General features: G+C 38.4%; 1 protein-coding gene across 13 annotated transcripts in view; it reads right to left on the reverse strand.

Moving 5' to 3' along the window:
• Positions 1-23,601, reverse strand: part of LOC122401269 (phosphatidylinositol 4-phosphate 5-kinase type-1 alpha) — a 45,645-nt gene that overhangs the window by 2,504 nt on the left and 19,540 nt on the right. For 6 of the 13 annotated variants that reach the window (XM_043403303.1, XM_043403299.1, XM_043403302.1 and 3 more), the window contains 6 exons: positions 23,136-23,189; positions 20,321-20,695; positions 16,556-16,763; positions 16,008-16,219; positions 12,619-12,719; positions 1,497-4,299 (listed from right to left, as the gene is read on the reverse strand). In XM_043403303.1, the coding sequence (XP_043259238.1) occupies positions 4,141-4,299; positions 12,619-12,719; positions 16,008-16,219; positions 16,556-16,763; positions 20,321-20,695; positions 23,136-23,189 (1,109 nt within the window). In that variant the 3' untranslated portion in view covers positions 1,497-4,140. Of the gene's footprint in view, positions 1-680; positions 1,006-1,496; positions 4,300-8,737; positions 10,122-12,618; positions 12,720-16,007; positions 16,220-16,555; positions 16,764-20,320; positions 20,696-23,135; positions 23,190-23,601 lie in introns of those variants that run through there. The other 7 variants (XM_043403310.1, XM_043403309.1, XR_006259432.1 and 4 more) reach the window with 6 other exon arrangements.

The following is a 23,601-nucleotide window of genomic DNA, read 5'->3' on the forward strand; positions in this document are numbered from 1 at the left end:
TATAATAAAATTAAGCAAAATTGCTACTAATTTCGATAAAGTTAGTTCGTTATTAGAAGTAATAGATGGATCAAATGAAGTTTGATATATGTTATTTCCAAGCACATTTCGTTATTTTATTATTTTAGACAGAGAAATATTATTTTCAAAGTTATTTCGTGTAATAAAACAACGCAATCGTGTTTAAAAAATTCAAATGACATTGTGATTTGAAATAGCATTTTAAAAGTGCCCAATTTCTGATCCTGTGAGGCAAACTGAAAATTCTTGGCGATGCACGGCGAAAACTGATTAGCAAAATAAATAATTAAATTGTCTAATATCGGCTCGAGACGCTGGGACCGTTCTTTGCGATCAATTTCAAGTAGAAAGTGAACCAACCCGAGAAGGTGATGGATGTTAGAAAATTTCTTGGTCTCGGTCCGATCTCTTATTTGCTAATATAAAATGTTCCGAAATTATACTTTGTAATTTTTTTTCTTAGCAAAAAGATATTTTACTTATATTATTTTTAAATACTTATTCTATACATTTTGATGTACACCAGTTTCAGGTAATTTATAATTTCAATAGTAATTATTTTCTAATATCGACTATTCTTTTAAATTTGTATAATACTTGTAACCATACTCAGTATGATTTTTTAGTATTTTTATAAAATTATATTTTTTCCTTTTTGCAATTTCACTATATACTGAAAACAAATTTTGAAATTTTTCGTCCATGGAAAATTCCTATAGTCGTGTCACGAAAAACTGGCTTCGATCGAATATTTTCGGAACATTTTATAAATATGTTTTAAGACGTTCTCACTTATGCCTAGATAGTGAACTTACATCGAGGTCCTAATGCATTTTCACGGTAATTCCGGAGGGGAAGGGTTTTCTAAATGTGCCAACTGCAAGGGTTCACAGGCTCCGTACATACAAAATTTTGTGATTCTTTCGTTTTGTCTTTTTTTTTTTTGTACACGACTATCTTCGTTTCGCTTGACTACAGATGGGTCTGAAATGGGTGCAAATAAAGAAACCAGGATAAGAAAAAAAATCGTCGGTAAAAAAGAAAGTAAAAATAAAGTGCGCCGAGGGTGGAGAGGGTTACGTTCGAGGATCGATCGATCGATCGATCGATCGTCGTGAATTGGGATGCACGCGCACACAAGCTCACACGAACAAAAAATAAAACGTTATTCCCAATAGAACATTAACAGATATAATTAATTTGCGTTCCGGTCGACTCGAGCAACTCCCACGATCTAAATTTGTTTTCATCAGAAGTGTGAAACGTGGGAATATTTTTAAATGATTGAAAATATTAGTGTACAAGATTGCGTAGTGACATCTTGAAACGTAAATATTTAATAGAAAATTGCTAGAGCTGTATAAATTTTAATGAACATATAATAAAAGATAAATTATATGTAATAAAACAGTTTAAATATTTTTACAATTATTTTATACACTCCAAAACATTACATGTATTATATTTAGCCTGAATTTGTCTCATATGATAGATACAATGTACTCTGACAATTTTTAATTGAATGTTCTACCAGTAGCTTTCAAGCTGTCACGCCTCGACAGATACAATTTTCTATTCATCTACTATACTTTTAATTCATAATAATTTTTACCGTACTCTTCAGTTTCTCCAAAAAAATTGCTCTCGTCGATCGGAATATAAATAGATTTCCACAGTCCACAAGCACTACTCAATTTTGACAACAGAAACAATCATAAGAATAATAGTAACTGCTTTATTTAAATAATATCAATAATCATGGATGATAGTAATTAATCATAATGATAATGGTAGTAATCGTAGTATTATGTATTGCCGAAAATCTCGGTTAAGCGAGTGCTGTCGTTAACAGCACGGTCGAACGATCGCTCGCGGTTTTGGCGATTGTTGGTTGATCGGTTACTCGATTAAATGGCAACGTGTAGCTTTATTTTGTTCGTTACACGACTATTCTGTCGGACAGACATGGATCAGGTGCCGCGACAATTCGACGGATTCGTCTGTCGGATGCAACTGAAATAGAAAAAGAAAATTCCACACCCACCGAACGACAAAAATAGCATCGAAAGGTCTCCGGTTCCATCGAACAATATCGAACGCTCTAAAACCGTGGAATATCGCGTCCAGCAAACTTGATCCAATCGTGTCGTTTGTTCTCCCGGCTTTTCTACCCCTTTAACCGCGTCAGTTGCTTTTAGAGAGCGTTACAATATTAAGGATTTAATATAAAACATCTGTCGAGTACTCAAAACTAAAATATCGGTTTCGTTGGCGCAACGAATCTGTTATTTTCGCAGAAGCAGACCACGTTCGGTTAAAGGGTTAATTAATAAAGCTTGCAAGCCCAACTTGTGCATGCACTTCGTACCGAATTTATTCAATGGCACGTTGGTTCCATGTTTTCCCTCCGTCGAGCAGAAATCTGCTGTTTCGAAGTTCTACAAGGTTGATACTTTTAGACAATAACCCGTTTCAGGTAAAAATAGGCACGAGTAAATTACGTCCGACGGATTCTTTAATTGAAATTATAATAGTTTCGTAACGTCACGTAAATGAATATATATATGTGTGTATATATATAATTCGATACGAATAAAAAAATGTAGTGACTACTGCTATAGTGTGTTATCGAGGTTCGGAGAGAGACCTTCGTCTTCCTTTTATTTTTTTTCGCGGACATTTTGTTTCCTGCGCGAGCAAAAATAAATTTTAACCGTCAGGTTCGAATTGCCGTGGTCTAAAAATATTTTGGCAGCGCTAACGATGGGAAGAAACGTGTCAAAACGAAGCCCGCTTCTCTGTTATTTTCGGGTTGATTCCCAATCGGCTGATCAAGGTCGCTTCCTCCACTCCGCGAATAACATTAGAAACTACTAATTCATTTTCATGTTCGTAAAAACGAATAAATAAGGAAATAATTTTTTTAAAGGTTCAAGAACCTATATTTGACTGTTGGGGTTTATAAATATTTTTTACAATTTCATACTGAATTGTAATAATGTATATTTCGATAAAAAATAATGTGCGATAAATATAAAATAATAGAGTGGGAGAATGCACCTACGGTGACCTTGAACGGCTAATTCATTTTGCTTCGACTAGTCAGCTCCACAATGAGATTCTCCCAACGAATATTAACTTCTTTTCGATTTCCACTTTGCTTTTCGGAATATTTTCTCCCATCGACGCCATTATGGAGAGACTCCAAAATTACCGTCGTTTAAAAAAGTGACTTTTAAAATTTATTTTCACCGCGCGTTTGCGGATCGTCCGCGTCGATGAGTATAATAGTTTTCGTTGGAACCTAAAGAATAAGCAGAGAGCCACGAAGACGAAGGAAACTCGCGAATAATCGCCAATTCCTTGGCACGTTTTGCACCGAGATTACGATATGACGCGAAGAAGGTCGTTTCATTCAGCGAATATGCATCGTTTCCCTAATTTCCCATGGAAATGGGACTCGCGCGGAGACGACCGTAGTATTGCTTTGATATTTCCTCGACGAGAGGCGTTTTGTTTTTCCTTTTATTCGCTTTCGAACGATTATCGAAGACGTTTGTACGCGACGACGTCGATGCAACGAAAAAATTGTTAAGTCTTACGCAGTTAGTTAAGTAGACATTTAGACGCAAGGCTAATCTACACGAGAGGATTAAGATCGAAGTTTTGCGCCCGATTGTTCGTTCAAAGTCGTTAAACAGGCATCGTAGTTACGTTTTCTATCCAAAAGAGACGGAAGATTTTTAGAAAACGATTCTCTGGTAATAAGAAACGTTGTCAAAATCGCTCGACTGCCAAAACAAACATGTAAAATTTTCTACGAGGTTGACGTTTCGTTTTCGGATCACCGGGGAGCTGCTTAAACTAAAATTTCGTAGTATTCACTTTTGCAGCGTCAAAATTGACGATTTTTTGTTGGGGAACAATTTTTCCAACAAGCCGCGCGTCGAAATTACGCTAAAAAATATCATTTGCGAAGCGACAAGTACCGAAAGAGATATCTTTCGACGTTCTCGCGCGATCACAGATCCTCCATACAATTCGAAATGTTATTTTCATTTATACAGAAAATATTGTCGATCCCAAGAGATTTGAAAAGTTCTATTTCTCGACGAGTGCTTACGGTTCCCGACGTTGAATGCTCAATGCTCTTTGCACGCTCCTCATGATCGACGCGTGGTTCGTACTGGCGCGTTTGAAACTCGTTCTCACTTGTCTGTACATCGAAAGGGATGTTCTTTGCTGCACAAGATCCTTCGCGTTGCTGCTCGTTCGTCTCTGAATCCGAGCACAAAAAGAAATCAGTTCTATCATTTTTGTTGGTCTCTGTGTCCCCTGAAACCCAATTTCCCTCGACCAATCGACGATTTTCTCGCGAATTCAAAATTAAATTTAAACATATACTTGACGATAACAAGTTGAAAAATTCCACCTCGGACCCAGGCTTTAATTTTTAATTTTTTGGTGACTTCTGTGCCCCCTGAAACCCAATTTCCCTCGACCAATGAACGTGATTTTTTCCACAAATTCAAAATGAAACACGAATACACAATTAACGATAACTTAGACAACTGCAAATGAGTTTTATTTGAAATTTATTTCACCCAAGATGGTGCATGGTTTCACTTGCAAAGTTAATTTCAGTGATTGACAGAAATCGGAGTAGGGAAACACCAGAAAAAGGGACACACAAACGGAACAAAAATGATGAGAAAACACAAACTCTGATCGACAGGGGTTAATTACCGATGGAGGGTTAATTCCCGAGCAAAGTTAATGAAAATCACACGAAACATAGAACGTGAAACATCGTATGCCGGTTTAACAACTTGTGAATAAACATCGACAAATATGAAGGTTGCAACAAAGAGAAGCGTAAAAAGCGACGGATCTTCGACTCGAGCGCCATTTTGAACAAAGACCATGGACGTAACGATTCGTTCTATGATTAAATTAATCTATAAAATCAAATCGAACGCCACAGTAGCTACAACAATTGTGTTCAAATATATATTTATTTGAACAATCCAAATCTATTTTATTATTGAAAAGAAACAAATTTTCTGTGGAATGGTTTCAATAGTTTTTTAAACCAGTTTGTTGAAGCTGCTTCGGTGTTCGACATCATCCTATCATATATCGTACGTCAGAGAGGGGAAAACATTCTAATTTCGATAAAAGATTGATACTGAAAGGGTTTAAAATAACATAATTTGGGAGCAGTGCTTGAGATGACACTTGTGAATACTACATTTCTACCAAACAACGATCCAAATTATTATTATAGAATGCAATATTTTACAATGAATATACAGAAATTTAATATTGATTTTGTAGGTTACATAATTTTTTCCAACTCTAGTTACGATAATCGTTTAGCGGCGCTGCATAGCCACTCAATATGGCCACCCATCCCCATATGCTCTACAATTATCGTTCAAATGATTGCACCAACGACAGCTGCATAAATTAATGTATGAAAAATCGTTACGTCCGTAGGTCTATTCTTCCTACGACAATTTATCGTGGCGATATTTCCTCGATCCCGATTCGTTTCGTCTTAATCCTCGTTGAACTCCTGCTCGGAGAACGTCCTACTCGCTCAAGCATTGAAATCACCCGCAAAACTCGAACGTACTTGCGATATGTTCGTTAAAAAAATATCACACTTTCAAGATAGCTAATAAAGGCTGCCCCGTATAATGGCTACTATAACAATAATGATAATATATCGTACTCCAATGAGATTATCGCGATAACAAAGCTACGAATTCGTCAAGCTCCTTCCCGGTCTCTCGGCCGTTCTGATCTTCGATCATCCGGTCGATTTAACCTTTGAAACTGAGAGACTAATAACCGTTAAATCAGTGCTTTCCAAAATGGAGACCTTGCAAGACCAAGTAGGGCACGAGAAAAAAATGTTTAACATAAAAAAAAGAAAAAAAAAATGTAGAGAATTTGAACATCACTTTCTAATAATATTATACATTGACCATCGGAGCTTAACGACTGTAAGAGTATATTTTCCATTATTTTAAATTTACCATTTACCTCGGGTGCGAATATCTTCTTTTTTGTATTTTTTTTTCTTTTTCTTTTTTTTGTTTGTTTAGAGACGCGCCTTCCAAAATGTTTGGAAACCATTGTTTTAAATATAACGATGGCTTATTGCTTCGTATCGAACCAGCGATTTTCGCGAAACGCATTCGACACAATTAGAATCTTTTCTTTTCTTTTGCACGCTGGAGTTCAAAGCTGAATGGTCGTTGCAATGGATTTGTACCGCGATATTCTCGCAAATCTTTTTATGTACAGTTACCCTAGAAACGATTATCGAAATTTTCGAGACGGTTGACGTACGAAGGCTCGGTCCAAGTAAAGTCTTACAATTCGCTCTGAGTTTCAATGGCTAGATCATCCATTATAAAAAAAAAAAGAACAGCATCGTTTTTATCCCCTTCGCTATCGTTATGCGACGATTTTTCGACGACAGTGACAATATCGAACGGTTGTTCTAAAACGAGGAAACGAAATAAAAAAAATTCATAGAGAGAGCGAAATAACACGACTAAAGACAATTTCTTAGAGAAAGAATAATACGGGACCGATCACCGAGATGCGACTAGATTTTACCGTTCCTAAATATAATATAATATATACCGACTGTCGAAAGCGTTTCTTTAAGGACAATATATCTATATATACGTATATGTACGTGTAATTGAACAACATTTTGGTTTTTCAAAACGTTCACGATAACTCTCACGCCTACTGTTATGTTAGCAACGCGTTTACATGTTTCTTTGCACTGCGACTAATGGAATCTTTCTCTCTCTTTCTCGTTTGCTCTCTCTCTCACACTCTTTCATCCTATATATATATATAAATTTCTGGTTCATTCATATATATATGTATACATAGTAGCATCAGAATTCCGTCAATCATTCTCGTGTTTCGTATAATACAGTTTGCGCAGTTCTTGTATTTATAATATGCGTCGTGATGGCCAATGAGTTATTCGACGTCTTCTAAATTAATTAAAATTGATTAAAAATACTTCGTAGCCTCCTTTTTAAATTTTCTTGGCTCCAATTTTACTGTGCATTTAATCCACGGACGATCACGCCATTTTATTCTATTTAAAGCATCCAATAACAAGCCCTTTTAGTAAATATTAATAGTAATGTGTTTCTTAGATGGATGGTGAAATGGAAAAATTCTCACGTGGTTCACGAACGAGTTACTAAGAATATACTTCATAATTTTGGATAGAATGTATTAAATGTATGAAGCATTACATATATGCAAACTTTGATCACTCTCTAAATTATTTAATTTCAAACAATTCAAAATTAAAGATTATAAAAAGTGTTTAATACGAAATCCTTCCAGGTTACTATTTTAATATTAATTACATTGTTCGGTATTTTCAAATATTCTGATAATTTCGATTCCATTCAGAATCATTTTTCTCCAATTTTCCTAAACAAATATATCAATGGTTTGTCTGAAACGAAATTTCTAATAATTGCAATATCGATCTTAATTCAATATTCGATTCCAGCGACGCTTCGATTTTTATTCCTACCGTAGAAATTTCGGTCAGCAAATTCATTGGCCATCCGAAAGTATGCGGTATACACGTTTCGTTTATGTGTGTACATATGTATAATTACGTACAGAAGACAGACAGAACGTGAAACACATATATAGGTACATGTACATGACCGGTGGCTATATTACCGTAATAAAAACGGGACTTAGGGTTGCATCCTAATTGGATCGTAAGTGGTTATTTACATCTATTGCCATTCGCGAATGTATTTCCCTTTCCTTCGTGTATTAACGGAGTTCGTCCCTTATTGCGCGACCCTTGATAGCGTTTATAATTAACTGACACAACAAGAGGTAATTGTTAGTTACGATAAAGAGGTAATGAGTAGATACTTTACGACGTTTCCACGCGGAGTTAAACCTGGATGATCCGTATAAGTTCGGTGATTCGATAACCATTATAATACAGCAAGATACACGGAAGAGAGAACACGGCTGAAAAAATGAGTTAATTCTAACGACGAAACGCGATTTTACTTCAAACAATGAAAATATTATCAAAAAAGAATCTAGATAAAAGATTTCAATAGAAATTGTAATTTAAATTGTACAAGCAAATTATTTTTCACATTCAACAAATAATAAATACTCGTTTGAACTGGAATATAAACTCGACTGTTGACAAAAGATAAAGAGTATCAATTTTTTTTCTTGTTGGTTCTAGGAGCTTCGAGTAAAATATATTTCAAGGAAAAATCCAATTCGTAATTCATTTTAAAAATTGTTGCGATCCGACGAGCAATTTTACTATTAAATAGTATAAGTATAAAACCTGATACGTTTAAATTTGGTATACAAAAATTCGAGCCTAACTCACACCCATTAAATTGTAAAATTAATAAATATCCATGGATTATTGCTTCTGACCAATATATTTTAGTTTATTTTGTAGTAATATTTATTAAAATATTTAACCTTATTAAATAACCTTATCAAATAATCGACTACTTACACGAAAGGTAGACAGATTAAAATGAAGTATGTATCAGATTTTGCCTTGAAACTTGTTTCATTTAATGCTGTAACCAAAAAAAAAAGAATTCATACTTTCGTGTGTATTCAACGATCTAAGATAAGAAAAATAAACTTATTAATGCCACTCTAAAACATTCTATGTTATGAAATCCAGTAATTCAATGTTTTTGATAAAATTCGAAATACGTTTCGTTGTTACATTCAACATTGGGTTAATTCGAACCTTAAAGAGAAGAAACAGAATCCATTCGCATTCGTCTGCACCGATGTTTCCACGAAAATTGATTTGACATATAAAAAAAAATATATATATATAATCTATCAATTTTCCACAAGGTGTTTGAATCCTGAACGAATTGTCGAGTATTATACAGTCCACTAATACTGTAGGCCGAGTTTTATATCACGATACACAAGCGTCACGCTTCCTGGCCCTAGCGGAAGCTTTCATAATCGCCACTCCTTCGTCAAATCTTTCGCCTCAAAGTCGCGAAAAAGGCGTGCGCCTTGTTAGATAGCTTATCACGCGCGAATACATATAGAATTAATACCATATCTGAAATACCATACATTGGATTATTACTCGATAAGCTCGCGAATCGTGACAAATTTCATCACTCGAGAATACACCGTCGTCTCGAACGAAATCGTTATTGTTTAAGTACAGAACATGGAATATACAATATCGTGTCGTCTGGGACACGAAAATGCAAAAGAAGGAACGACTAAGTTTGATTGAGTATCTTCGACTGCCGTGTACAGTAATCCCCGCTTTCAATCCACAAATCTTACCCCGGATTCAAGAAACAGAATTTATTTGCTCTGTTGTCTATTCGTTCAGTGATTCATCGTTGCCCGAAGAAAATTTCTATCGCAGGAACAAAGAAAAGTCATGGAAGGTATTTCCAACTCGTATTAGTCGATTTTTAGTTAATTTTTGTTAGAATTGCGACTAAGTATAAATAATTACGTCCATGTTCTATTTATCGATGGTATCATAATTTCTCTTAATCCAAGATTGATCTTTCTTTCTCCTTAAAGTACTCACTTTCAACCGACAATTTTGACCCCGGATTCAAGAGACAGAATCCATCTACTTTACTGTTCATATTTATTCAGCAACCCAGTAGTTCTTCATTGCCCTCGGCTCGAGATCAAAATGTTTACTGTAGGAAGAAAGAAAGGCAATTTTCTTAACTTGGAATCTTTCTTTGTCCCCGCCGCACCTAGCCCGCTTTCAAGCAAATTCTCGGTCCCGATTCAGCGTCTTGAAAGCGAGCACCACCGCGTCGTTTCGTTCTATTTGTCTCGATTCGCGACAAAATCTCCCTCGCCCATGTCTTTTCTTTCGTAAACGTTATATTCTCTCGATTATGCGGTTTCGCATTCCCGTTCCGTTTTCGAAGATTCGTCGCTAGAACGGCGCAGGCCATCCACACGGCACGCTGCACACGAATCGACGGAGGTTAGAGAAGGGACGAGTTGTGCATTCACTCGCGCTGCAGTATCTCCTGATTTGTGGAAATAGAGAAAGCTTTCAGACGGACTGATCTCTTCGCACGGAGCGTTCCAAAGGATTTCTTGTTTCATTTCCTTTCGTGTTCGTATTTTCTTCAAAGATTACTATCTCGCGAAATATTTGAGAGCCATTTCTTTGACCTCCTGAATAAATAGTAAGTTGTTGACTTTTGACGTAGACTGTCCTAATTTTTAGTTCATCGATTTAGTTTTTCTTATTTTTGCGACTGGCTTACGCGTCTACAGCATACATATGTCTGTACGGAACGATCGCTTAAAATGCTTCTCTATAGTCCGAGAGTTCGAACCACAATAATGATACTGGGTTAATATGGGATTATCTAAGAACATTTCGCGCGGACGTACGTACTCGATATTTTTTCGCGTGTTGCAAGTCTCGTGTATATCACTACAAAAATGCACACCCTGGCGAAAACGAGAAATAACGCTGATGCGTCGCATCACCGTTGCATACACTACGATGCAAGCATGCAGTAATTCGAGGATGCGTTCGACGTGTCGTAACGCTGGGATTTATCGTACGGGTCATTGCGTGGAAAAACAATGAGTCGAACGACCGATTCGAGACACATAGTTCTTAATATTAATCGTGATTACAGTTTGTGGAATCACCTGTTTGACTTTCATGCAACCTCCTCGAATATTAAAAAGGATCCTAAACGACGAGTATCGATAAAAATGGTTTTTGGTCCTCTGTCCTTTTATAAGACGAGCAGAGAATTGAGCAAAATGTGATACGGATAATAAATAACTTAAATTTTTTATTAAGGAGGTAAACATTATTTTTTAAATTTTCGACAGTGAAAAATACAATTTTCATCGCTATACAGTAAAAATTGTTCAAACTTTTATAACGTTTTCATTTAAATTCTCCAAAAGTTTCACTCGTTATTTTATAAAACATGTTAAAATAAAAAAAGTTTCTCTAGTAGAATCCAGAGTCAAAAGATCACTCTTATCGATACCAGTCCCTTATCGCTAAGAAAAAGATGGACTATTCTAAAACTCAGTCCAAGATGCTCGAAGCAACGAGAAACATCAAGTTTTCTCTCTCTACAAAAGAATTTTATTTATTTCCGAGACTTCTCCATGCATCTTCTCTAAATATTTTTCGACAAATCGTTGTAAAATATTCTTTAAATAATTGTTAACCTTCTATAACGTCAAACGACTCTGAATATGGCCGACGAATAATCTGTTTGCAGCAATTATTATCCAATTTCTTAGAGGTTTGATATAATTTGGGAGGGTTGAACGATTCAAAAAAACAAAATGGTCGCTTTGGAACACTCCACGCGCGACCGAACCGACTTTTACGGATTCAGGGCGCAACAGAGACTCGATAGAAGAGACTAGAGATATTTACGACGACTGAACACAGAACTGAAGTCACCCGTTCATTGGAGTTCATGTTCCTAGACAACTTCTCGTCTATGACGCGTCGTTTGGGGGAAGGGGGGGGGGGGGCCTGTTCATTAGTTACAAAAACCCTCGGCCACTCGGGGAAAACATTTACACAGTCCGATCGACCGGTCACCGACTTTGGTGCACTTACCGCCTCGAGGAATCGGTCGGAGAAGATAGAATCGTGGCTATCGGACCTCGTCGAGCTTATCTTAACTATCCATTACTTAATTGACAATCAACTGTCTTATAAATACCGAAGAGTGTACTTGTCGATGTTACAAATGAGTTACGACTAATATCAGCCTGAATGTCAGTCTCAATAATCTATGCTTTGAGTCATCTTTGGAATAAATGTGATTTGGAAACCAGCTATCCATTAATAATAACATCTTGGTTTTTGCTTTCATATTTGCAGAATTATGCAATTTAGAAATCAATCGTTTCCTTTTTCTTTCCAAAGAAAGAAGATAAAGCTGCTTTATAATGTTAATGTATGTTACATCATTTGTTTCATTAGTCTTCAATGTTTCCTTCTTAAAAACATTTTTGTGCTTATAGAATTATAGATTTCTTTTTATAGAATTACAAATTTTAATTTCAATGTACACGTGGATGCTTGCAAGACCTCTTTCATGTTTATGATTCTATTCTGTATCATTTGGTTTGCAATTATTATTATTTAATCAAAGTTTTGGCTACCTGGATGCGCAGTCTTTCATTTGTAATATAAAATAAAAAAAAAGAGGAAAGAATAGTTTATGACAAATCGTCCACTTATTACTATCTAATCCAATATAATACCTATCCCACCTTTATCTAAACAAAGGAAGCTAGTGTAAATTTTAACAACCCAAAAAATAACTTGTTCAAATCTGATAATTAGTCGTTACAAATAATCCGTAACAAATTTAATCATAGGTAATTGTGCTGAGCTAACTAGAATCTACAGACACACCATTGCGTGATGTTTTTTTATGATAAATGCCATAATCACGAGGTCCAAACAGTCAGAGTCTATCTTCCCCAATAACCAATCGCTGAAATCTACGAGTACCAACTTACCATTTCCGTAGTGAGACTGGCTAGCGCCTCTTCGACGGTGGCAGCGGTCCTTCCTCCGTCGTCTTGACGCTGGCTACCTCTGATCGGCGTCGTCGGGCAACCTAAAATTATCGTCAGTCGTCATAGTGCAAGAGAAATGTCAGCCTGTCGCAGCTCGCCGATCGCTGGAGCGCAGACACACGTTTGTCTAACGGCAGTGTTCGTGTCAAGTCGACGATCTATGGGGTAGAAACTGTAGACTTAATTGTTGGCCTCGAGAGGACCACCAGAACATCTTTTCTTGCCACTGTATTAAAATAAAAATACTTTTTTCTAGACAGTATTCCTATCAATAATACAGCTTTGTTCTACTGAATTTGTAAATATCAAGAAATGAGAATCCAGTGAAATTAAAAAATTATAAACATAGGTACACGTTAAATACGTACAAAAGCTCCTCTAGTCTTGGTAATCTAAAAACGTATAAACTAGACAATTTTTCCATTGATTCGTCCGCGATTTGATTTGCTTTTGGGTGGTCCCCTCGACTAGCCATGGTCTCCAAGATGCGTCGAGAATAGAATAAGCGTGCATGTCCTACAGATCGGTGTCTACGGGTGACAAGAAGCGTGTGTAGCTAATGACATATGCCCAGTGTAGCAAAGAACGGAGAAAAAATAGAGAGATAGAGAAAAATGGAGACTTATCTCGAAGCACGTCGGTTCTAGGCGACGCTGGTCGTCGGTAGCGCGACCGAGAACCGGAAGATAAGTAAACAGTGTGTGTACTGGGGGTTTAATGAGAGAGTGAGGTCTCGTGTTTTTGCAATGGTCGCTTTATTGTCGCTCTCCCGTTGTCGAGAGAAAGGTTCGAGCGCGTTGACAAGGCTTTTCTTGAAGTCACCTAGACAGGGCTAAGAAACAACCGGCACTGTCGATCGACTATCCTCGTCGACGAGAGAAATTAGTCGATCGTGGTGTAATTAAAGATACTTCGAAGGTGCTTGTCAGCTTCTATTTAATGTTCCTCTTCAAATCTACCGATTCTTGTATTCGTTTTCTCTAAAAAAAATTTCCGTACGAGCACCTTCGTTCGCGAAATAGTATATGTATAGTGTACGTTTTTGTCCGCGAATACTCGAACGACTTAAGAACTGTTCTCGGTTAACACTCACGGACAACACGAAATATAATCTAGAACGCATAGATAACGAGATTAAATTTAGGCACTTCTTCTTGATCGGTATTCTCGATATTCGCGTGTCTTCTTGCCGACGATATCTAATTCTAATCATCGTGTAGCACCGGGATACAGCTTTTTTCGTTCGTATAAAGTAGCGTTAACAATATATTCACGATTAACGTATCGTTTAAGCACGATATAACGATCGAAGTAGCTGTGAAAAATGTTGTGTCATGCTAGGAGGCTTAACTCGATTTGCGCGAATACTCTATTTACACTCCCTTGTTATGCAACATCGTACGTACAACGTAACCGACATTAAGTACCTAAACGAAACATATTTCTGTGTCACGATTACAGGATTCGTTACCTCCGTCGCTACGGTTACTTATCTCGACAAATATAATTCGAATCGATAGCTTCTAGCGCACGACCTAGGTGTTTTACATATTTCTTACATAGAGGAATTTCCTTCTTACAGAAAGCAGAGATTATTATAAATGGTTCGATAACCCTCGGTGCTTTGAACTGCTCGAGCAACGACGATACGACGGGCAGCTTTGCCTTTGTTCGTTTCGGAACGCTACCTCAAATCGTGGCACGTTAATCAGACTTCCGGTTGCTGGCACGAGCGTCGCGTTGATTGCCCGTTACTCGATACGATTAAACTTTCCGCTCGACTCAGCGGGACACGCTCTTATCTTAATTCGAATTCTCGTTTCAGGAATGATAGCAAATAATAATGGAATTCAAATCGCCCAGCTTTCATTGGCACACCGGTTGCATTCCTCGACGAAAACGGTATTGCATCGAGTCGATTTATATTGAATAACGAACAGATTGGAGAGAAAAAGACAGGCTGATCCGTTATATGTTTTTATAATAATTTCCATTGAATGAAAAGACTCCGCGACGATAAAGACAATCGACGCGTTCGATGAGTACTGTAAAACGCGGGGACGATATGCGCCATGCATGTTAAAGTCTGACCAATATCAAGTGGCTGCTCAAGGTCAAGGAACCATCCCCACCACTCTATTTCTTGTATCTTTGGTTGAACTAGCAGGAGTATGGAATTCTGTACAGTAAACAAAGGAGCGAAGTAATATAGTGCAAAAGAGTTTTATCAAACAAGCTCTGGAAGCTTCCTCCCACTCCATTTTCTGTTATTATACACACGTTTACAGGGTATTTCATTTAACTGGGACAATTATATATTTTTCTTTACATAGGACATATGTTTCTTATATAACAAAACAAGTTAAAAAATGAATGATTATTTGGAGGGTGATTAATATTTGTATATTGTGTACACACAGCCAAAGTCAAAGTATAATAAGTTTACTAAACGTTATATTATTATTCTATATTATTTGCTTTTGATTGCTTGCTCTGAGTCTTTATTTCTCTATCACAATCTGTGGACAAGCCTAACGTTAAAATAGTCACGGTGGCTGTAATTTAGAGAAGGGGAATGTAGCCTCAAGCAACAAGTTGAGCTTGCCCTGACTATAGTGATTTGGATCTGTCTAGTTTGGAGATTTCTTTCGTGTTCATGCTCTGCCAAGGTTTCAATTCCAGTTCAAGGTGATGTACTGTTTAATAAATAACATACGATCATACCTTGTGGTCCTCTCCAGATATAAATACATTTAAAATAAACTTACAGTAAAAATACATACATAAAGCTACAATGGATTGTCTTTCACAAGTCAGTGTAAATTTTAAAAGTACATTGCATTATTCTTATAAAGTATTAAGTTCCTGTGATACTATTGGTCCTTCTGAACTAGCTATTTCCTAAGAGATAAAAAAAATATTCTTACGTATTCATAAACCCAAAGAAGACCATAAGAGTGAAAATATCCATCATTGCATATTTCTTAAACGATACTTCACCATGAATACAGTCTTCCATTTCCAATCGTTAATGATGTTTGCATTGACTACACGATTCACTCTACACCGACTCAGTCTACCCCAACCAATGGATAAATTCTTTCTCCCTTTGTGTCTGGCGTGTCTTTCGCTCGCGGCAGTAATTTCAATTCCACCTTTTACCAAATGAAAAGGGCAATCAACGAGACGGTCGTGCTCGATGCAAATGCTCTCGCTGTTAGGGTCGAAGAAGAAGAAGCACGAGAAGAAAACGAAGGAGTCTTCGAGGCGTTCAGGCAGTAGGACCCCTCAGGTGCTGTAGTAGATGTTCAGCGCGTAGAGGAACTTACCTGCATCACCGCTGCTGGAGCTCTCGGTGTAGGACGGAGTGCCCTCTGTCCAGGTGGGCGTCGAGCCTTCCGCGCTACCTGCAGGTGGTGTCCAGGTTAGGCCACCACCTCCTCGACTGCTGCTGCCGCTCTCGACGCTCAACGACGACTTCGTTTCCCTTCCTCCGCTTCCGCTTCCGCTACCGCTGCTCTCCAAGTGGACGTCGGATATGCTGAAACGTTTACAATGAACTGATCAGTTGTCTTCTTTTTCTGGGGGGGGGGATATGTAGACGTAGAAAATTAAGTTTAGGGTGTATCTCGCTTTTTGGTCAAGTGTATCACTCCTGTAAATGGAGTAACTCTACGGTAAAAATTGTTTTGGATACTAATAAAAAGAACAGTCTTTTAGTTAAGTGCAACGATGCTGGTGTAAACAAAGGTATATTTTGCTATTGTTAAAATGTAAAATGTGTAACTTTTTCATCCGGTCATCGCTTATAATTATAATTTCAATATAAATTTGACTCGATCTTGCTACATTTAAGTGGAAAAAGATGTCGACTCACCTGACGGCATCGTGATAAGTCTTTGAAAGGGTGACGTGATGCACGACCTTGTTCTGCTTGGATTGAGCACTGCTCAGACTGCTCGTTAAGATCGTGGTCGGTGCACCTTGCTGCAGTTGACCACCGGAAGCCAGGGTTTGGTCGTTCGAGCGCACTGCATCGTCAAAGGGCGGGGGCGGGGTGGAGCAGGTGGAAGGAAGGGTGCCACCTACAAAAAGCGCACTACAATTAGCCCTAATGAACACAACACGGTGTGCTTGGTTCGTTGTCGGGAATTCTAAGGGGGCAGAATTCTCAGGGCAGGAAAGCCACCTTCGATTAGGCCGAAAAATATGCGTTTCGAATTATTTTCAATTTTATATAATCGAATTTACAATTATCTTTTTTATCAACGAACGAATCGTATTTTTTCCAGTCGATTGATAATTTGGACGCGACTCGTTTGCAACGCTCAAAATTCCGGTGGTTACTCGAACAAAAATGGCTGCCAAAGAGTTGAAAGAGGTCGAGTACTACTTGACGCTGTGTCGTCGGTGATTACAGCAAGCACGTAAGTAAAATAACGCTAAGAGCATTTCTAACGTTTGTCAAACATTTAAACAACGCACGGTGCATAATTACGATTCTGTGATTTGGCCAAGCGTACGCGTCGAATATTTTCAAAATTGTTCGTTTCGTCGGGAACGTTATCGCTCGATCGGAGTATTGAAAACGTTTAGACATTTATCAGCACTTCCTACTGAAGTCAGTCCGAATAAGCCATTCTAAAATTTACAAAATGGTACATCTACTGGTCAACTATCTACTAGCGTGTCTACGGAAGCGCACAAATAGCGAACTACTTAGCCAGCGCGCAAGGCGAACTGCTTCTTGCTCAAAAAGGGTATTGCAGTGTAACGAGCACACTCGTGTGAACGTCCCTTTATTGTGATACAGAGAGCACACCATACAAACACTCCTATAAGATTGTTTTCTGTAGAGTCGATAGAATGACGGTGTTTCGATAGAGAAATAGAATCAAAATTGTTTTTTTTTTTAAAGAGATAGACGCAACGATCGACGATTTTTATAAAGATTTTTTTTTGGTCTCTTTTTAATGAATTTTTAGGTTCTAATTTTGATTCCGAGCGATAAGAATAAATATATTTAATAATAATTATAGTTAATAATAATTTTAACTCGATGTTACTAACGCATTTTTTTTTCAAAGGGGCGATGAAATTGAATTTCATATGAATTTAACGCAGTCGTTTCGCAAGCTATATTCAGTGTTTGTAAAACGAAAACATGAAATTCGTACGGAATTTACTTACAATAGTCTGTTAGTGATTAAGAAAATCTGTTACGTCCACAATACAATCGGTACGGCTTTTCTAGCTGGTTTTTAGTATGTCACGTCTACTCTTTGTTCTATCAGTGTGAGACTTCTACGCATGCAGAAACACACCTTCAATCGATACAAGAAAAAACCAATCCTTACACACTACTACTCAAACGTGGAAATTTTCTGTGTCGAGTGTAGGCTTCCACATCGCAAACGATACCTCGTCGACGCCATAAAATCGACGTTGGAACGGCATAGAGTACAATGAAACAGTAACAATAAAGTGCACCAGCTATTTGGTAGAAAATACGTAACGTCGAACTACTAACTTCTTTTTTTCTCTGTCTAGAAGTAACAGTAGGAGGATTCTTTCGAACCGGTCGTCGATTAGATGTATTATTACAAACTGACACGAAAAATCGAGTAATGAGATGCGAACGAAGCACAGCAGACCCTCGTATAACGCAGAAAATGATATTTCATATTACACGTTGTACACATCAAATTCTTTGACACCAAGTAATTAAATAATTTAGATCGAAAACTTGTTTTAGAACTAAATTATTCCTTTTGTTTTCATTTACACTTTGCCAATTCTTTTTTTTAAGAATGTTTTTCACTCGATAATTAAAAAGAAATGAAGTCTTAGAATTGATACTGAACTCTCTACAGTCGGTGTCAATTTGGACATATAACAATTCACATATAGGCTAAACTAATTTTTAAATAATTATTTAGTATATTAATTTGTATAAAAAAAATGTAATAATTAATCACGTCATTAAACAAGAAGGATACCGATATTATAATACGTTTGTATAATTAGTTAGAGATGCTGAATTATATGCACATTAAGTGTTTAACGAATTATTCATTAATTTTTAAAAAAATTCTTCATCGCGCTATACGAGGGTTTACTGCGCTTCTGAGTAATGTGTATTTGCGCATGCATGAAAGAAAAATTAATTTCCGGAGCGTCCTCGTGTAATTCGAAATTTCTCATCGCCACAAACGTTCGTCTCTTCTTTTCGTTTTCCGTAGAATTTTCCATCGATCTTTCATCGCCGACATTCTCCGATTTCCATTTTCTACAACGAGTCCTTTAAATCTAGTTGGTCCCTTTCATCTTGGGCTACTTGAAAAAAATTCGAATTCGAATTAAATATTCTTCCCGGAAGATCTCCCGTAACCGTGCAAGAACGACGCGTTCGGTATCAAAATGTTCGAAGTGGATCGTTCCTGACGTCCGCCCTTCAGTTTGTTCGTCAACGGTTTCAAAAAATTCGACTTCTCGTTTTTCTTCTTCCTCGGTTGCTCCCACATCGAGTCGCTGGCGTTAGTATAATAAATCTCATTATTAGCGGACGTCCTCGCCAAACTCGAGTCTCGAATCCTTGCGGCGGCCATTTTGCTCACGCCTACCGGGTCGTCGTTCTTGCATTTTGCAATCTCGTCGACTTTCGTCAATAAAAATATTCTCTTCTCGGTCCTGAGACGTATAATCTCGTCCTGGTTGCCTCTTACCATTTCAACGTTGCTAGTAAACTTCTCCAAATGCTCGCCACGATCTTCTTTCCGTACACTGGTCTCGATCTTCCGAGAATAATACTTCATTTTCGTGGAACCATCGAAGGTCTGAGACACCGACGACGGCTCAGGAGCCAGTTTCTTTCTCCTCTGAGCAGACTTCTCCCTAATTTTCTTCAATAACCTGCTCTCCCTTCTATGCTCCGCGAACGTCCTTTCCTCGTTTCTCTCCCCTCTCACGATCGATCTGTTCGCTTTGGAAGCCTCGATCCTGCCCCCGTCGGCCATCTTGGACTCCGTGCGACGAGCTATGGTGGTAATAGTAGCGATCGAGGCCTCCAGCTCCCTCTGTTTCCGCTTCATCCGCTCGTAGTACGTCTCAGAGTGCTTCTTGTCCTTCCTGGACATCTTGTAGCCGGTTGTTTGTAGCTTGGAAGCTGAATTCGGGAAGCTCCTAAAGCCGGAGTCTTTGTCCTCAGCGTCGGGATTGGTCTCCGTCGTGATCCGCAGATGCTTGAAGTTCCCCCTCTCGGGTCTGAACGGTTGTGGACTGGTTCTGATCACGTAGGAACCGTCCACCTGCTCCACGCTCACGAACTCCTCCTCCTCGACGTTCATCGTCCAATCGTTCCAGCGTCGAGGAAGCTCTCTGGCGGTCTCGAAGATCGTGTTCCTGGGTCCGTCGTGCGGAGACAGGTGGTCGAGAGTAGACGTAGATGCGTGCACGTTGGAAGTCGATGAGAAGTCGGAGTTTGCGACGTCGTAGAAAGAGGTAGTCGCGACGACGGAGGTGTTAGTAGTCACGGCGGGCGCAGCAGAAACGACGGCAGAAGTGTTATCGGGTGAGGGTGGGTGGTGCGGGATGCTCGAACTGTCATGCAAGCGGTATCTCGTGATTATGGCTGCTTCGTCACCTCGGCTGGATGCCATCGAGGACGTAGAGGTGGCGGTTCCGGGGCCTCGTTGCTCCTCCGAGAACCTGGTCCTCGATTGACCTGTGCCTCTTGGAGGAACGGGGGGCGGAATCTTGCCCGAGGGCACCAGATTCGGGTTCGGCGGGCTGGCGGCGGTTCTGCCCTTCAGGACGGCCGGATAGCTCGCGACCTTGGCCGCCGAGGTCGGCTGGAACGGTTGCTCTTGATGGAGTGGACCTGGACCAGCGGCCAAGGTCAACGGAGGCGGACTCACGGGGCCCGAGGCGAAGTTCACCGGGGTGGAGGTGGCGATCGGTGCGGAACCAGAGGACATCATCGTGCTGGTCGTGCTGATAGCAGGGTCTGTCGGGGTCGCTGCTTCGTCCAGGGTGAGTTTCGTGTGGTCGACGTCGCCCGGGGTGCAGGTAGAGGCGCGGGGGTTGCGGGTGCAGCGACGCGGTGACGGGGTAAAGAGACACAGAGAGTGACAGAGAGAAAAGGGCAGAGAGAAACAGAGAAGCTGGGTGAGAGAGGTCGCGCGAACGACGAATCGTGGGACGTTGCTTCAACCTGGGGCTATAGTCTTTCGAATTTATTGACGTCGATGTGAATATACTGTCCATGTAGCATGTGGGACGTAATACTTCAGGGATGGATTCTACACGAGAAAACAATGACGACAGTTCGTATCAACGTGTGTGTGAGTATTTTGTTGAAGACGTAATGATTCTTGAAAGTTATAGAAATGTTCAATTTACGAGTCACGTGTTCATTTTAAGAATCACTACTGTACCTATTTACTTTTACAATAGGTGTTCAAAACGAGCTGTTTGCATCTAAATATAAGTCTGGAGACGTCCTACTATTGGCTATCTCATCATCTCTGTTTGTCAAGATATTATTTATAATAATAAACCTATACTCAAGGTTCATATCTGGATAAACTTCCCATTTTCACACACGACATATTTCAATAATCTGACAGCTAGTACTTTAATGTTTACTGGCCACTGTTCGTAAATAGTTCAATTATCCTTATCTTTCGAAAGAATGAATCGAACATAGAACTACAACTTGAAAATAGGGTCGAATAGGATACATGTTTGTACGAACTTTTGTTATTGTTTTCTTGTCTAGAATCCATGAGGCCTGAACTTTTCATCATGAACATTGTTATTTGCTAGTAATGTAGGATGCAACATTGGGTGAGTATTATTTTATGCATAAATACAAAAATGATAGTTACGTTTATGTAGAGAATAACAGAATATCTGAAAATCTAGATTAACCCTGGGAAGACCAGTTTGCTGGACCCAATAGTTCAAAATTATTACAAATATGCTATTAAAAAGTGCTACAGATAGAATGTTTGATTAACCAATATTAAAAATAGCGGGAGTACAGGAAATGCATTTGCACTGACACAGAGTACAATATAAAATTGTCGGTTTGAAAAATTGATGGATAAATATGTATGTGTTTATACATGGTTTATTTGACCAATTAATAAAATTTTGGTTTTAACGTAGTATTTATTAGTTTTTAAAGCAAAAATTTAGTGTTGCCTGTTACCAAGCTGTAGATATACTTGTTATTTTAACATTAAATTGAAATTAAATAAATAAAATTAAGTGCCATACAGTGTCAAGACTCGATGGACTTAGGTGCAACTAATATCATACCACATAAAACTATCATTTGATTCACAGCAAATTAAAACAAAATATACAAATATTTCATATTAATAAAAACTTGTTTTTTAAATAATCATTCCACGACTACTTGTATGTAAATATCGAATATACGTATAGTAAGAAAAAATAATTAACACGTTCACGCCGGCGCGTACCACCGGTGGCTCACACGAACATGCATGACTATTTTTATTTCCTGTACGGAATTGAAAAATTTTTTGATTCACGCTATGAACATTTCTTATAGAAAAATGTTCACAGAATAACGTGCGATGGTCAGAATTCGCGTTAGACCTCTACTTTTTAAGAAAAATCGAAAAGAGTACTCCAAAATTAGGGCCATAGCTGGTCCCGTCAGATTTACTTAACATTTACAAATATATGCAAATTGATATTTCCAAATTATTGTATATAAATGTATTAGTTGAAGTCCACGGAATTCATTGAATCCAACAGGAATCGCATAGCTTTTGTAGTTTTGTAATAAATTGTGGTCAAAGTTGAAAATTTGCGATTCTTTTCAAAATCGATTTTCTCAAAAACTAAGGATGATGGATAAAAACTGATTTCAGATTCGTTTTTAGCTCGTCGAGATCTATAAGAATCATCTAGCGGGTATTACCGCACAAAAATCATGTTGAACAGTGTAATCTAGCGCGCTGCGCCGCCCGAAGAAGCAAACCGTGCATTCGGGCGCCGCCTCACAGAGAAAACCCTGAATATCGGCGCCGGCGTGAACGTGTTAAAGAGTATTATTTAATCCATATAGAGTAAACTCTCCGAGGAACATTTATAATACTTTACATCCTCGCAATAAATTGGTAAGTTCGAAGGTTCTGAAGCAACGTTCCACCGTCCGCCAGAGAAGATATCAATAGGTAACAATAGAACAAAGGGTGGCTATGATCACGACTGAGTTACAATGACAGTGAATCAATTTCTATATGTATAAATACGAATACTGAAATTCCTGTTAAGATGCTATATATATATAGATCTCACTATCAACGTATTCAACGCAATAAAGAATGTCGAATCATTGTCTGATTTTCTCGAAAGAGAACGCGATAGATAGAAATGATTATGGACACTAGGAAAGTAAGTGATCGTATGAGACTCACCGGCCTTCGTGGGTGACGTAGCATGCATTGTCGAACTTCCGGTTGTCGGCACCGCTAAACCACCATATAACACCATGTACCATTACCGTATCACCGTGTATGCGACTCTTGATCGGACAGAGAAACTTCCATAAAAATTCCTTTAGAAAATTATTCGTTTCTTTCGCTCGATCGTTGACGACAAACGGTCGCCGAAGGTTCGATTTTCCTTTTTTTTATCGGTTTCTCTGTCCAGTCACGGATCGAAGGTGTCCCGAAATAAAACAGGGATTCGAGCAAGGGACGTTCGTGGCAAACAGAGGAATTCAATGATCGGAATGCGCGCATTCGACTGACATTCACGATAGAAAGCTGTATACGTACGTTCTTTGCGTCTGCAAACAGAATCGAATGGGCTTTTCGAAATATCGGACGATTCACGAATATACGATACGAAACAATTCCAGATGGAATTCGATCACATTTT

Source organism: Colletes gigas, unplaced genomic scaffold (genome assembly GCF_013123115.1).
Source record: "Colletes gigas isolate AHSC1104 unplaced genomic scaffold, ASM1312311v1 Colletes_gigas_Sc00023, whole genome shotgun sequence".
In the NCBI taxonomy this organism is placed as follows: Eukaryota; Metazoa; Arthropoda; class Insecta; order Hymenoptera; family Colletidae; genus Colletes; species Colletes gigas.